At 37.7% G+C, this 15,790-nt stretch overlaps 1 protein-coding gene across 2 annotated transcripts in view; it reads right to left on the reverse strand.

The window, feature by feature from the left end:
• Positions 1–15,790, reverse strand: part of trappc9 (trafficking protein particle complex subunit 9) — a 354,132-nt gene that overhangs the window by 334,748 nt on the left and 3,594 nt on the right. Inside the window, exons 2-6 of one of the 2 annotated variants that reach the window (XM_074687442.1) lie at positions 14,823–15,418; positions 8,478–8,623; positions 8,254–8,379; positions 5,904–5,930; positions 4,256–4,377 (exon numbers count right to left, since the gene is read on the reverse strand). In XM_074687442.1, the coding sequence (XP_074543543.1) occupies positions 4,256–4,377; positions 5,904–5,930; positions 8,254–8,379; positions 8,478–8,623; positions 14,823–15,406 (1,005 nt within the window). In that variant the 5' untranslated portion in view covers positions 15,407–15,418. The remainder of the gene's footprint in view (positions 1–4,255; positions 4,378–5,903; positions 5,931–8,253; positions 8,380–8,477; positions 8,624–14,822; positions 15,419–15,790) is intronic. The other variant, XM_074687443.1, reaches the window with a different exon arrangement.

A 15,790-nucleotide genomic window follows, 5' to 3' on the forward strand; every position in this document is an offset into this window, starting at 1 on the left:
CACAATATATATCAATGATCTTTTTATCCCATATGAACCATCAAGACCACTCAGGTCATCTGGATCAGGTTTGCTTTCACTCCCCCGAGTCATAACCAAACAAAGAGAAGCAGCATTCAGCTTTTATCCGACAAATATCTGGAACACGCTGCCAGAAAATATAAGGTCTGATAAAACTCGGGGTTCTTTAAAATCCAGGTTGAAGACTCACCTTTTTACAGCTGCCATTTATAAGAGCATTTTAACAAATTATTTTGATAACTTTTCTTAAAAAAAAAAAAAATTGCACAATTTTGCAACTCTGCACTGCGACTCTTATATTAAAAATTATTTTTAAAGTGTTTTAATTTTTTTTTCTTTTAATCTTATTTTTTACCATAATTTTTAATCTGCCTTTTAATTGAATTTTAATTGTTTTCTTTTATTTGTTCTGTCTATAAAGCACTTTAAATTGCCTTGCTGAAATGTGCTATATAAATAAACTTGCCTTGCCTTGCCTAAAATATTGGGAAAAAATGGAACTCATACATCACAATTTGTGACCCTTTATCTGTGCAGATAATATATGCTATTTTGTACACCTGATTGGTCTGGATTAACCTACCTTTTATATCATTTTATCTTAATTTTCCTTTTTGTAAACCTTAAATTATTATTAAAATAAGGTTAAAAACATATTTAATATGCCCCTTGTTATGTATAGTATTTTTTAGCCTCTCTTCTTGTTCAGTTGAGTTTTTATTAGTTTCAGTGTTTGCTAAGTCTTTTTTTTTTTTTGCAATATGAGCTGGTTGTCAGGGGTGAGATTCAGATAGAAATAATGTTCGTTTTGCTTCACTACATTGTTCTGATGCTTCATGTTACTTTTTGATTCATAGTCAAATATGAAAAAAACAACGTTTGGAGTAAATCTGGCTACAGTTTAAATCCCTGAAAGGCTCCATTCTCAAATACTTCAGTAATAAACACACTGGTGCTTCAATCAAATCACTTTTTACACAGTAATGTAGATTCTGTTGTTAGCATCTTGATAATAGTAAGATGTTTTTGTTGCACTATACTTAGATGTTAAATCCATTAAAGTTCTTTTATTCAGTTTAATTTGAATGCAAGACTCACCTTATATTTTAAGCTATGCTCACTATGAGCTTTTACTTTTAATGTAATTTATCAGGAACCTTCAACCTTTTGCTACAAACACATTAATTTCTAAAACTGCATATTGTTTGGCTGAAAGTAAACAAACCTCCCCCTGACATTATCAGCCTGTTCTACTTTCTGCTCTTTATTTAAAGAAGAGAATCTCCTCTGCATCTCCCCCTGAAATGATCAGCTAGACTTTATCATCTAAATAACTTTGACCCGTGATGAAGTAACAGTAGTCAGCCTCCTCACTGTGAAGATTCATGCAGCTCTAGATTCTCTAAATGAATATTAGAGGAAGCTATACGTATAAGCTTGTCAGAACTTACAGTGTTTATTGAGTCAATGCCTCTGCTTTGTCCCCTCTACTTCAACAGTTACTGCAAGGGTGATATAGTGGTGGCCAATCAGCAATGAGTAAGGCTCTATGTGTACTTTATTTCGATATAAAAGTGAGGAAGTGTTCTGCTTTCCTGTCTTTAAAACATGGATATAAAGTATCTGTATCTGCTCACTCTCAGTGTGTGCAGATTGTCAAAGCTCTACATATTCAAATGTTGCAGAAATCCCTGAATCTGTCTGTGAACTGATCACAATGCTGTCCTAAAAAAAGCATAAAATCTTCACCCAAGTAGGTTTAAATTAGATTAATTTATTAATCTTATCCATCAAAAGTATCCATCAAGCTATACGCAGAATGCTTTTGTTAGCTGTAGCCTGAAAATGACTGTATCTGTGAGTGAGAAGGGAACACAGCTGATAGGGCACCCATCTACACATCTGTAAGTAGTGCTGGTGGCTCAGCTATAGACTTTTGTACGTGAAAGAGCTGCTGAAGACACCCTTGTGTAGAGTATGGTAGAAATGCACTGTGTGATATCATGTGGCTAATCAGATGAGTGCAGCATATTTAAGTTGGTACATTGCAATTGCTGGCTGAGTGAAAACACACATTTCCACATCAGACTTTCTGTCCAACATTATGCTCTATGTATTATCATATTCTCTTTCATCAGAAGACTGTTAGAATCATTGCATTGTTATAAATAGTGAAATAGACGTGATCCATGACATTTTATGCGTGATTTTGTGAGAAACTCACAGTTATTATAAGACATGAACAGGAAAAGTTTAAAAGTTGATGGACACACTTTACAGCACACCTTTCTTCATCCTACTCCGACAGACATCAAAAGACGGTTCTGATTTGATTTTTTTTCTCTTGACTTTGAACACAAAATAATTTTAATAAAAAAGCATTTGCTGCTGTTCAGCCCCCTGCACAATCTTGAAAATCTGTAACTTACTGTGAACCTTTTATTGACACATAAGGGATTCATTATTTTGAAACACCTGTGGTACATGCAAAGTTTTGGTGGTATTTGTGAATATTGCATTTTTACTTTAAATGATCTTTTATTTTCACATATTTTGCATTTATTAGCAAAAAAATGAAAAACCAATTACAATGTAGATTTACTTTTTTACTGTTATTTCATAAACTTAAATGGGCTAAAGTTTGCATGTTTTTTTGTTTTTTTTTGTTTCGTTTTTTTTTGTTTGTTTGTTTTTCTCTCTTAAAAGAAGGAAACCTTGTTACTGTGATAAGCTGTGAAAATGTTCAATTTTTGTATGAACACAAACAAGAAAAATCATTTGGATGAAATGCTGTTGATGTTTGTAATTACTTAAAGAAGTAGAATGATTTTATATAACAGGGATGTCACACATTACACAGGCCAAAACTGGCCTTCACATTCACATTCACATTCACATTCCCACTAAGCGGTCCAGTACGGATCAGTAGACTTTGGTATGGGTTAAAGCTTGATCCTGTTTGCAGGCGGCGTGTAAGCCAGATGCCGATCGCCACGACAGCTTGTGTGACTACAACGGGACACAGTGTACCCCTCTAAGAAATCCAGCGAAGGAGGGACACCATTTTCCAAACATAAAATAAGTTACCATCCCAAATTCACCTGGGGATTTAAATACTGCGGTTAGGTGTTGTTCTTTATTACCGTTGTCGCACAGAAAGTGACACTTCTGGTAACCAATCAACAAACTGCAGGGTCTCTAGCTCCACCTTCTTGTGATTGGTATATCTGGCACCACAACAAAAGAGAACCAAAAAGTGGGACAGTGTGGTTTGATAATTTGGGGACCTGTACCGGCTTTATTCAAAAGAAACGTCACAAAATGTGTGCTGAACCGCTTGGTGGAAACGGGGCTAAAATGACAGAGAAGAAAAGAGTTCAGTTAGGTGTAGTCCTATCGTTCCCTCTTCTGTGACACAACTGTTTTTTTCATGATGTATGAAACCAGTAAAATAACAATTCAGGGGAATAACTTCACCTTCTTCTTTAAAAGCTCCAACCTGTGTTTGATATAGTGTGTCTTCTCAGGTGTTTCGGATAATAAAACAGATGAGGAAATGAATGTAAATTTTAAATGAATTCCAGACTCCTGTGATTACATTTTCTGAGTTTTTGTGGATGAACTGTGATGTGTAGATCAAAAACTGAGGCAGAACACTATTGGAATTATTTTTCCAGGGAGATTCAGGGAGGTTGTTTATAAAGTTTTTAGAATGACAGTTCATAAAATATGAACATTTTTTACACTTAAAAAGTGTACAATTTGGATTTGTTTTTTTATTTGTAGGTTATGATGCTCTGATTTTACAATTTTCAGCCTCCTTGAGACCAAATCAGGCTGTATGTGGCGGTGAACTAAAGCGAGTCTGACACTCCTTTGATTGCAGAAGACAGCTTTTTTCCTGAAGCCACTGGTAAACTCAGCAAGTCACAAAATCACATCTCTGAAGCTGAAGAAAAAAGTTGTCTTTCATTTATGAACACATCTTTTAACTTGTTTTCCTTGTTTTTTTTTACTGATGGCCCTTTTTTTAATTGAAAGTGTTTTTGTTTTTATGAGTTACTTTTTGTGTAACAGACACTCTTCACTTTGTTTGTCAAGTTTTGTCTCATGCTGATTTTTGGTTATTGTTAAATGAAGGCTGAATCATTCATCAACAAACAAACAAAAATAAATAAAGGAACTAAAGCAACTGTCATAGTCCAGGTCTTGATGCTGGTCTAGTTTTTGGTACCTTGCCGTAGTATGAGATGGCCTCTTTGTACTTCTCGATGATGTCCTCAGGACTCAGGCAGTTCTTTGCTCTTCCAATCTCAGTGCTGGTGTCTGCACTGATGCCGTTGGCTGTGAGGGCACCTGCACTCAAAAGAGAACGGTTTGTGATCAGTTTAGGTAAGACACAAGGACGCCCCTACAGCAGCCTGGTCCACCACACAGGAAAGGAAACAACATGAAGGAAGGGGAAGATTAAACCCAACACTTCCTCTTCAAAGACAGCACCCTGGCTACTGCCGCCACATGCATATTTATGGCTACTTAACTGAGCAGATACAGCAGTACTGTGCTCAGAATGCAGGTCTCAGAGCATATTTGATAGATAAACGACACATACATCCGAATGAAATTTCTTGTTTCTGATGGCGCTGATCATCTTTAATAGTCTTTGTGTTTGGACACCTTGAAGGAGTATTCTTTGATTTTCAATCATGATGATGTGTCCCGAGACATTCCAGGAGTTACGTGTGTTTCTCTACCAAATCTGATGCGAATACAAATACCAATTGAGAGTGCATTGCCTAGCAACGGGGCTGTGTCCATAGCAACACAATGGTGCTGTCACTAAACACGTGAATAATGAGGCGCTGCATTGCTCTACTTCAAAGTCTAATTTACACATAAGAAAGAAAAGAAAGGAGAACCTATATATAGATTTGATTCAAACTGGAGGCAAATTAATGCAGAAAGTCTAAACACAGGCTGATTGCCACCTGCTCTTACATTAAAGGGGTATGTAATCAAATCTAAAAGCCAAAATCAAATGATTATGATAGAGATAAGTGATTCTTTGTGTGTCGCTTTCAGGAGACTGATGAAGGTTACCAAAATAATCAAACATGAATCAGGAAAATAAGACATCTATGGACTGAAAAATCATAAATAGGGTGGTCTTGTGATGCAGATAAACAAAAGTGTAGCTTTAAAGAGGGGGTATTATGCTCCACTGTATTTCAAACATGGGTATAAAATTACCATACTGGATGTTCAGACTTAACGTGTGCAGATTTTCAAAACCTCGGCATTTTCATGTACTTAAAAAATCCCTGAATCTGTCTGTAAATGGTTAAAAAAGGTCTTTTCTAAAAATAGCACCAGATCTTTACAAGACTTGCTGAAATGATGAGAGAATAGCATAAAAGTCTCCAAACTGGTTTATGACACAGAGGACAGGGGGACCTCAAACACCAAGGTCTGCCCATAGCTCCACCCTCCACAGCAGCTGAAATGTAGTGCCTCAGACAGGGGGTGAAACAAGGGTTTTTTTTAGAAACACCACTGAGAGAAAAAAAATGTTTTTTTTTAAGTTGTAAATCATGTAAATATAAAACTGGATGTACCAGAGGCAAAGAATAAAGGATAAGATAAAGCATAATACCCCCTCTTTAAGAAAGAGCAGTTTCATGAGCAATAACACAAAGATGATGGTGAACTAAAACAAACATCACCTGCCACAGGGAAAAAAAACAAACATCAATTTGCAAATAATAAAACAACCAGAGGAATCAAGGTGCTGATAACGTGGAATAGAAAATGCAAACATGGGGCAGATGTGGCCACAAGCAAACAAGCAGACTGGTGAGCTACGTTGGTTAGACATACCCTACCTGGATCAATGAGAACCTCCTGAGCCCCTACAGACAGAGAGAAAGAATGCAGATTCACTCCATGACGCAAGGCGCTGTGTTAGCAGTGTTAGTCCCAACAGTCTGCACAGAGGCTGCTGCTCCTCTCCTGTAAACTCCTCAGCCCTCATCAGGAGCCAGAACTGACTCTCAACATCCAACTTCAATTTCTGAGCCAAAGGTATCTGATCATGATTTTAGCCTTTCTTTCATTTTTAAGGTTTTCCCTTTTCATTGGCTATAAAATAAACAGTATCATAGGTGCTAACAGGTGGTGAATGGACAGAATAGAATAGAATAGAATAGAATAGAATAGAATAGAATAGAATAGAATAGAATAGCATGTACTTTATTAATCCCTAAAGGGAGATTCAGGGGAAAAAAATGGGGTCTCAAACTATTATTTCTACTGCCATCCATTGGTATTATAGCAGCAGATACTGCTTTGGTTAGCATACTGAAACAACCACACTGATAGCTACACTAGCAAGCTAGCTCATAATTCCTGCTCAAAGATGGCAGATGGGTACAAATGTAAGAAATGGTTTCTTTGGGTCCAAGAAAAGTTAACCAATAAAGGCTTTCATATGAAGGTATTTCGGGTGTGAAATTTTTGAGCATCTGTAATAATCGAATTTGTAGTTGTGTGCATTAAATTTGTAGTTGTGTACATTGAATTTGTATGTGTATCAATAAATCTGCTTTCCCACACTCTATGAATTGTGAACTTGTAAAATAATATCTTGTATGTGTCTATTGTTTTTCTTCCCACAAATACAACACAAAAATCCCCCATTCAGAAAGTCATAATTCCAGGTGCACAAATCACATTTACATTTACATCTACAAGTCACATATTTCAACACTGAAACGCAAAAATTTTGCACCTATTGTTGCAGCGCACTAGGTGCAAGACATACTTTTCCCCCTTTTTCGTATGAAGTGAAGGTGCGGTGAGAATTTGAATATGTGCAAATCTGAATGTGAACTTGTGCAATAAGTATGTGAAATAATTTACCTCGAAAATAGCTGTGTCCTCTAACACACAAATACAAATTGCTACTTACAACCACTCGAGACACACACAGGATCAGGCTTTACTGATCCAACCTGTCATTGACAGCCATGTTTGTTTTATTGACGTGTGTCTCTTCATATAGCAGATATCCATCTATTTTCTTTTCAGTTGTTTTGAAAGTCAGACAGAGTGTTGTTTACTCTCCCCTGAGTGACAGAATAACGCCCTCTCACTTTAACTCCTCTAAAACTGAAATGAACACAGGCTGGATGACTAGAAAGCACCAAGGTTCTAGCAATCCAGAAAAGAACCCCTTCCAGAACTGGAACCGTGTCGGTATGAAAGCCCTCCATGTGCCAAAGATGGCACAACAATTATGATATCAAACAATAGAATGGAAAAAGTAAAAATGTGTACAGCCACAAAACTGTTTGAATTTTATGAACAAAATTTCATCAAACCAAAATCAGCTTTGGACTTTATGAAAAAGTTTATATATGTGATACACTTCACTGTTAAATTCTGAGTCAACTCCTCGACAGTAAGATAAAATATCTGGAAGTAATCTAAGCTTACTCTAGGTTTAGTAGAAAGGACAGCCACATCAACTTAATCAGATTAAGAAGTGGAATAAGAAGTACTGATTCTAATTTCAGACAAAAAAGACCAATGAAAAAAATGACCTATGATAAGATAGATATGCAGATCTGAAAATACTTTGTCTCCATTACTGTTATACAATTAATGCCTCAAGAGCTTATTACCACGGTTTTCACTTTAATCTATTTGTTTCTATTCTTTTACATTTAATTCAAAAGGTAAAATAGCATTTCTCCTAACTTAAACATACCAACTTCCCAGAATGCATGGGTTCTGTAAAAATCAGCAGGTAAACAATGTAAGTGTAACAAATATATTTTGCTCTCACTCTAAGTCATACAGACCTAAGCTGTCGTAGGGGAATCATTAAAGCAGAGGAAAACGCTTTGCTGATTTATCAGTATTATTTTGGTATTAAGAGTGGTTACACACCAGGCAGAGTTAATATAACAACATGTTAATAGCATGCTATTAACAGAGTAGAAAGACAAAATAATGTTAAGATCTGATCATTCAGCCATCATCAGTGTCAATCACAGAAGCCTCAGCATTAAAAAGTTAACATCTCATTCTCTGTGCACAAAGGAAGCTGCTCAGCTCAGCGAAGCACAGCAATGTTTGAGTCGGCAGTCAGAGCAACATTCCCTCTTCATCAAAACTCAGCAACAAACAGCATCTCATTGGGACTGTTGATCACTAAGAGAGCATGCTCACCTGGTCTGTGGCGTTTTCCTGCATCTGCTGGCTGAGAGACACTTGGTTTTCGCCCCAAGGTCTTCCCCGCGGTCCCTCCAGGGTAGTGAAATATGACAGAGGCTGAACACAGACCCTCCAACGCAGCTACAGAGCAAAATTAACAAAACACACACTTCACGTTTCTTTCGGTTTTTTTCAACACTACTCCTCTGTAAATTCAGTTGAGTGATAAAAAGACTTACCACCCAGCCAGAGAAAGTCATTGACCCCTCTGAGCAGCTCCACAGACATGTGGTAATGGACCAGAGCATCCTGCAGCATGTTCGCCTGGAGACACAGGTCCCCAACATGCTTCCTCATCCGTCCCTGGCAGCGCTTTTTATAATGCCTGTTAAAGCAGCGGGTAGAAACATAACACGGTGAATTTACTGTTTTGATTAATTAAATGTTCTTTGGCTTTCAGGTTTATCATGGTGGATACAGAGCATCCGTAAAGTATTCACAGTGCTTTACTTTTCCTTTTTCCTCAACATCCAACACACAACACTCCATAATCTCAAAATGAAAGAAGACTTCTTGAAATTTTTACAAATTCATTACACATAAAAAAATCTGACATCATGTGTACATAAGTTTCTACAGTCTTTGCTTAATACAGACCAGGAGAAAGAAAATCCTCTGCTCTGATGAGACAAAGATTGAACTCTTTGGTGTCATGTTTGGAGGAAACCAGGCACCACTCATCACCTGGACCATACCCTCCCTACAGTGAAGCATGGTGGTGTCAGCATCATGCTGTGGGGATGTTTTTCAGCAGCAGGAACTGGGAGACCAGTCAGGATTGAGGGAAAGATGAATGCAGCAATGTACAGAGACATCCTGGATGAAAACCTGATCTAAAGCACTTTAGACCTCAGACTCGGGGGACGGTTCATCTTTTATCAGGACAACGACCCTAAGACCACAGCCAAGATACCAAAGGAGGAGCCTCAGGGCAACTAATGAAGGTCCTGGAGGGGCCCATGCTCCCTATCCAACCTGATGGAGCTTGAGAAGTACTGCAAAGAGGAATGGACCAAAGATAGGTGTACCAAGCTTTGGCATCATATTCAGACCCGAGGCTGTAGTTGCTGCCAAAGGTGAATCAACAAAGGATTGAGCAAAGGCTGTGAATACTGATGTACATGTGATTTCTTAGTTGTTGTTTTTTCATATAAATTTGCAAAAAATTTCCCCAAAAACTTTTTTCATGATGTCATTATGGGGTGCTGTGTGTCATATCCTCAGGAAAAATGAATTACTTCCATAACCTGGAAAAAGTGAAGCACTGTGAATACTTTACAGATGCACAGTAAGTATGAACATTTTATATTCCTTTATATTCCTTAAAATACAAAAAAAAATTGCTTCTGTTCTTCCTTAAAGATGCTGTGAGGAGGATCTGCAGTGACACCTTTTGGCCTGGAGTCTCACGCACACTGTGGTGAAGGCGTGCCTCTCAACAAGGCGGGTGTTTGCTTTGGAAATAGAGATAAGATCTTGATTTCAAAACCAATTTTCTCAGTGCAAGACAAAATTTAACTGCAGTCTTTGTAAGTGTGTACTGTAGTTTAGCAGCCGTCTATATTCAGCGCTGCTGTTAGACCTGTGCTCTGACTGGTGCTCTTTCCGTAACTAATTATATTAGTAAATCCTCATTATGTCCAGCTAGTGCTCATCTACCAAGCATAGCTAACCAGTGTCCACCATCACTACAAAATTAATAAAAAAAAGATTTATAAACTCTGTCAGCTGGCGTGGTGTTGTCATAGAGACTTCAATGAGCCGTTCCAGAAGCAAAGAAGTAGCATTTAGAAATTAGCTGTAATAGCGTTCATAATCTCATTTTAAAGTGTGGATTACTATCAGGCATATTTATGAAATGGAGAATTTTTCAAGATCACTTAGAAACTCCTCACAGCCCCTTTAAGTCAGCAGGATGCCAGGAGAGGAGACTTAAGGAAATCTTATCAGACAGCTACAAAAATGGAAACTACAGGGTAGGAAAGCACAAGCAAAACAAAACAAGAAACATGGTGTAAGCTACCCTACAGTATGACCCTGACATGTTTGCACTATCACACAGGAACAGAGGGAGGAAGCTCAGACAGGAACTAGGGGAAAGAAGCTGTTATCATCAAAGTTGAGTTTAGGTAATGTAGAGACAGATATGTTAAATGTATCATCAACACCTACTGTAAGAAAATGTCTATCACTTATGTGATGGATTTAAGATTATATGTTTCTATTGACTTCTGGACAACAAAGCCTTTTCCTGGGAAAACCATAACAAAATATTTCCTCTTGGAGAAGCACACAAAAATGTACAGAACAAACAGTTTTGAATTTAATCATTAATGCAAATTTTAAATTCATGTTTGTGTGAGTAGGTGCAGCGCTTTGCAAAGCTGGAGGGCAATGTATGCTCTCATGAATAAAGATATTCCATCCACATGGCTGATGTATCACACCAGCTTTTTCTAGTCTGAAAGATAAAAACCCCAGAATGCAGCATCTTGGTTTAAATGCTCTCCTGAAGCTGAGACAAGCACCAGCAGCATGGACTCTGCCAAGCTGGTGTCCAAACCATCAGCTCCTCCTTTAATCTGTTAGCTCTCACTCTCAGGTGTTTTACTCTGGGGCAGTTCATTTCATAAGGCATAGGAAACGAGTAAAATAACGACAGATAAGAAATTGTTCTTAACATATTTCCATTAAAGTGAAGACCAACACTCTTATACACTCCTTATTCCTTGTTTTCCTGTTTTGTTGTCCTGGTTTGTTTTCATATTTTGTTTTGTGTCGGTGACTAGGAGAAGGGATGGGAGATGACTGTAGAATTTTCAGATATTCATTCATTTATAAATTCAACCTGTGGAGGAGTGATGAGTTTGGCTTGGAGTCATCATGAGCAAATGCACGGCAGCATGGAAGTGACAGCGAGAGCGAAAAAATGGTATCTGGCTCACAACTGGCAGCCGAGTGGAATATGAAAGTCCCTGTTTGAATATTCCACTTTTCACACTGACATACCAGTTCCATCAGTCATAAACCACTTGTTAAGACTGGTATATTCTGTTTTCTGTACTTTTGTATTTTGTTTTTATTGATACTATAATTTCAGCAGTGATGAAAACAAATGTATGGTATGCGGTCTTTCACACTCTTAAGGTGTCAGAGAAAAGGGTAAATATTCTTACAGCTAAATTTTTGCCTTAGTTGTCTTTTCTTCTATAGTGTAACTGAGTGTTAGGAAGGGATGTAACGATGCATCGTGAGACAGTCAAAAAGTCATTTTTTTAATGTTTTCTTTTTTGTCACTGAACATAAAATATAACTTAACTTGCATTCTTAGGAAAAGGACATACTTCGTTTTGCACAGTTTACGCTACCTCAGAGACTTAAAAAGAGAAATTAATTTGCTAAAAATAAGAAAAAAATACATTTTGTAGTTTTTATACTTTTAAAATTTTTGTTTTTGCAGTTGTAGAAATAATTAGAAGTATCTTTTAAGTCATATTTTGATTACAAGCTTATTCTGGTAAAAAATAAATAAATAAATAAATAAATAAATAATTAAATAAATAAATAAATAAAAATGCTTGTATCATTACAACCCCAGTGTTAGGTGAATGTTGCAGCCTATTATCAATATCACAGTTGGCGGCTTATCAGCTAACTTGGGTAGTATTAACTAGGGGTGTAACGGTACACAAAAATCACGATTCGGTGCGTACCTTGGTTTTAGGGTCATGGTTTGGTACATTTTCAGTACAGTATGGAACAACGCAAAGCCATTTGCTTGTTTAGCATGTTCATTAAACCAAAAACTTGCCATTATACAGTGAGGGGGGAGGCTCTTCAAACTCCGGTTGGTCGTTAGCAGCAGCCATGATGCACAATTCAGACACAAGCTCCTGTGGCTACGGAAGCTCTTTGATATTCATCTTCTGATTGGCTCACTGTGAGACGTCACGTCCACATGATATGCACATGATCGCAAAGCATGAATCACAGACCACTTTCCTCATGAATACTAAAACGCCTTCCCTGCTCAGCCAATCATAGACGAGTACTCACGTGAATATTAAAGAGCCATGTGCAGCGGCTAACGTAAACTTACTGTACTCGTTTGAATACAGCACTGTACCGAACCGAACGGCCTTATGGAGCGGTTCAGCACAGATACATGTACCGTTACACCCCTAGTATTAACCTAACCTTACCTAGCCACTGGCTGTTTTCAAAACCGCCTACTACATACTACAAGTAAATGTAGTATGTAGTACACACTGCATACTACCTACTGCTTCTGCATGTAGTATGTAGAATGACTGTTGGGTCTGTTTTGTAGTATACTACTCTGGTTTCGGAAGGCACAGCTACAGCTGATGTTTTTTTTTTTTCACCTTTATTATAAATGTACAACACAAACTTTGGGTGGATCGTGACATTTAAGTCATTTTGTTCATCATACTACAGCAGAAACATCATACTTGATTTTTAATCTTACACCAAAAGTTATAGCGTTTATTCAGAAAAGTCTGGGAGGGTTGAACTTTTTATTTTTACAGTTAATGGAAAAAGCGCTTCCATATAATCCACGTATGGTATAAAAAAAAAGTGAATTGGTGGTTTATATGGGCTTCAATGAATATGTAGAAGTAAACACCTCTTTTACAACTAGGAATGACAAGATTTACCAGTGTTTCTTTAGCATCACTTCACTTCTATCTCACAGATTGTCTAAGGTTAATGTTCTCGTGCTGTGGTAATAATGTCGACCCATTCCACTAGATGGCGGTAATTCACCGAAACCTGCCACATGCATTGACAAACGGCATCAGCGCCGTGCACTGTGGGTAACAGTATTCCAGGTAGACTGGTCCGTTGTTTACTGAGAAATTTTCCTGGATCAGTAGGACATGCAGGGATTTTCAGCATTCTGGAGATTTTCCAAGTTTTCGCACGCTGACTAAATTTAGGCCAAAACAATAGGCACTACAAGTGGAGTAGGCAGTTTGGAAAACAGCTACTGTGTCCAGACTGACTGAACTGAATTTAGAGCATTGCTTCTTCTTCTTTGACTGCAAAACTTTATGACTTTTATACAATTAAAAATTAAAATCCTTGAATTTCCCTCAGAATAAATAATGTATCTATCTATCTATCTATCTATCTATCTATCTATCTATCTATCTATCTATCTATCTATCTATCTATCTATCTATCTATCTATCCATCCATCTATCCATCTATATTTCTTTCTATCTATCTATCTATCTATCTATCTATCTATCTATCTATCTATCTATCTTTCTATCTATCTATCTATCTATATTTCTTTCTATCTATCTATCTATCTATCTATCTATCTATCTATCTATCTATCTATCTATCTATCTATCCATCTATATTTCTTTCTATCTATCTATCTATCTATCTATCTATCTATCTATCTATCTATCTATCTATCTATCTATCCATCTAATTTCTTTCTTTCTTTCTATCTATCTATCTATCTATCTATCTATCTATCTATCTATCTATCTATCTATCCATCTAATTTCTTTCTTTCTTTCTATCTATCTATCTATCTATCTATCTATCTATCTATCTATCTATCTATCTATCTATCTGTCTATCTATCTATCTATCTATCTATCTATCTAATTTCTTTCTTTCTTTCTTTCTATCTATCTATCTATCTATCTATCTATCTATCTATCTATCTATCTATCTATCTATCTATCTATCTATCTATCCATCCATCCATCTATCTATCTATCTATTATTTCTATCAAAGTGCTAGACAATTTTTTTGGGGGGGAAGCCATTCTTCTAGAGGACATAGCACTACCCCTCATTTAATCATGTTCCATGTTAAAGCACTTCAAGCAGTTCAAGGTCCTCATTACAGCTAAAATTATAATGACAGTACAAACAAAATACAACAGTCTGATAAAAGTGTGCATTTTTAGAGGAGCACCTGGCATTAGAAAATGGAAAATACCAGTCTGAGACTAGTGGCATACCACTGACAGAACTTTTATTCTAGTTTTCAAACTGGAATATACCACTAAGGAACTGGCACACCACTTTACAAACTGGAATATGCCACTTAGGAACAGGCATATTCCACTCAGCCACGAGTGGTATGCCAGACACCACTTATGGCACTCAGTGCTGCTGGGGGTGTCAGCACAGGGATCTGGGTGTTTTGTTCATGTCACAGCTAAAGCTGATGGGATCAGTGTGGGTTCACTAGACTTACTAATATCTCACCTTTTCACACCCAACAATAAACTCACAGGACAGTGTGAAAGAAAACAAAGAAGAAAGACAAATAAACCAAAGTGACAAACAAAAATGAAAACAGCAAAAATCAAAGGACAGATTTTTGGAAGAGAATTCATGAGAAGGCGAGGCCGACATGTAACAAGCATCTTGACACAGACACAGATAAGGCAGTGTCACTTTTATGAAGTGCAGTGAACATTCAAGCATCTGTTAACAGTTAAAGAGCCTTAGAGAGGAGAATAACTCACCTGCTGTCTGTGTCCAAACCAACAAAGTCCTTCCTCTCAAAGGGAACACACAGCAGAGGGATTTTGTCACCTGACTTGTCTGTTGCTCGGTCAAGTCGTTTGGACTCCAGAACGATAAATATAGATTCCACAAAGTCCTCGACTCTCTTCTCAACATCAGAGCAGTCTTCGAAGCTGGGATAGAAGGCCACGTCTGTGCGCTGCTGCTCTGCGATCTCTCCCTGCAGCCCGAACACCAACAACCGGGAGTCGTACAGCGTGGAGCCGTAAACCTCCTTCTGGCCGTGGAAGTGCTCGGCGGTCTGGGGCCACTCCTTGGATGAGCCGCAGGTGGTGATGGAGATGAGGCCCACCACTTTGCGGTGCGTCTGGAAGTCACCCCACTCGTTGTTTTCGGGCAGGTAGTGGTGGCGGTAGCGGATGTAGAGGAGGCGCTGTGAGTCTCTGATGCTCACCTGGCTCACGCTGGCGATGCGTTTGTAGATCTTGAAGAACTGATCCTCAGGCACAATGCCGACCGGCTGGACCACCACCAGGACTGTCTGGTGGTCCTCAGCACACTGCATGTAATCAGGCACACTCATTTTGGCATGTGACTTCATGAAAGAAAGAAAAGAAAAAAACATTTGGCCATTAGATGATAATAATTTCACATTTTGTCTTCACTGATGAGCACCTGCACCTTTATTAGCACATGTAAGTTTTATTACTCTATCCATACTTTTTAGATACTTTTAGAAGAAGCAGCACAGGCTTTAATTGTATAGGCAGCTATTTTGGAAAAATAACTTTTTTGATTAGGACTGTACAATATTGGGAAAAAAATGATATTGCAAAAAAAATTTTATTTTCTGCGATAGATATTAAGAAAATGTTACTGTTCAGTTCCTGTTCAGCTGAATTCTTGCTAACTCTCTAAAATGATGATATCAGACTCTCACCTAACTGCCTCTGTCCCTTTCTGCCTC

This window comes from Halichoeres trimaculatus, unplaced genomic scaffold, assembly GCF_033239565.1.
Source record: "Halichoeres trimaculatus isolate MK-OKI-2021-1 unplaced genomic scaffold, fHalTri1.1 fHalTri1_scaffold_14, whole genome shotgun sequence".
Classification (NCBI taxonomy): Eukaryota; Metazoa; Chordata; class Actinopteri; order Labriformes; family Labridae; genus Halichoeres; species Halichoeres trimaculatus.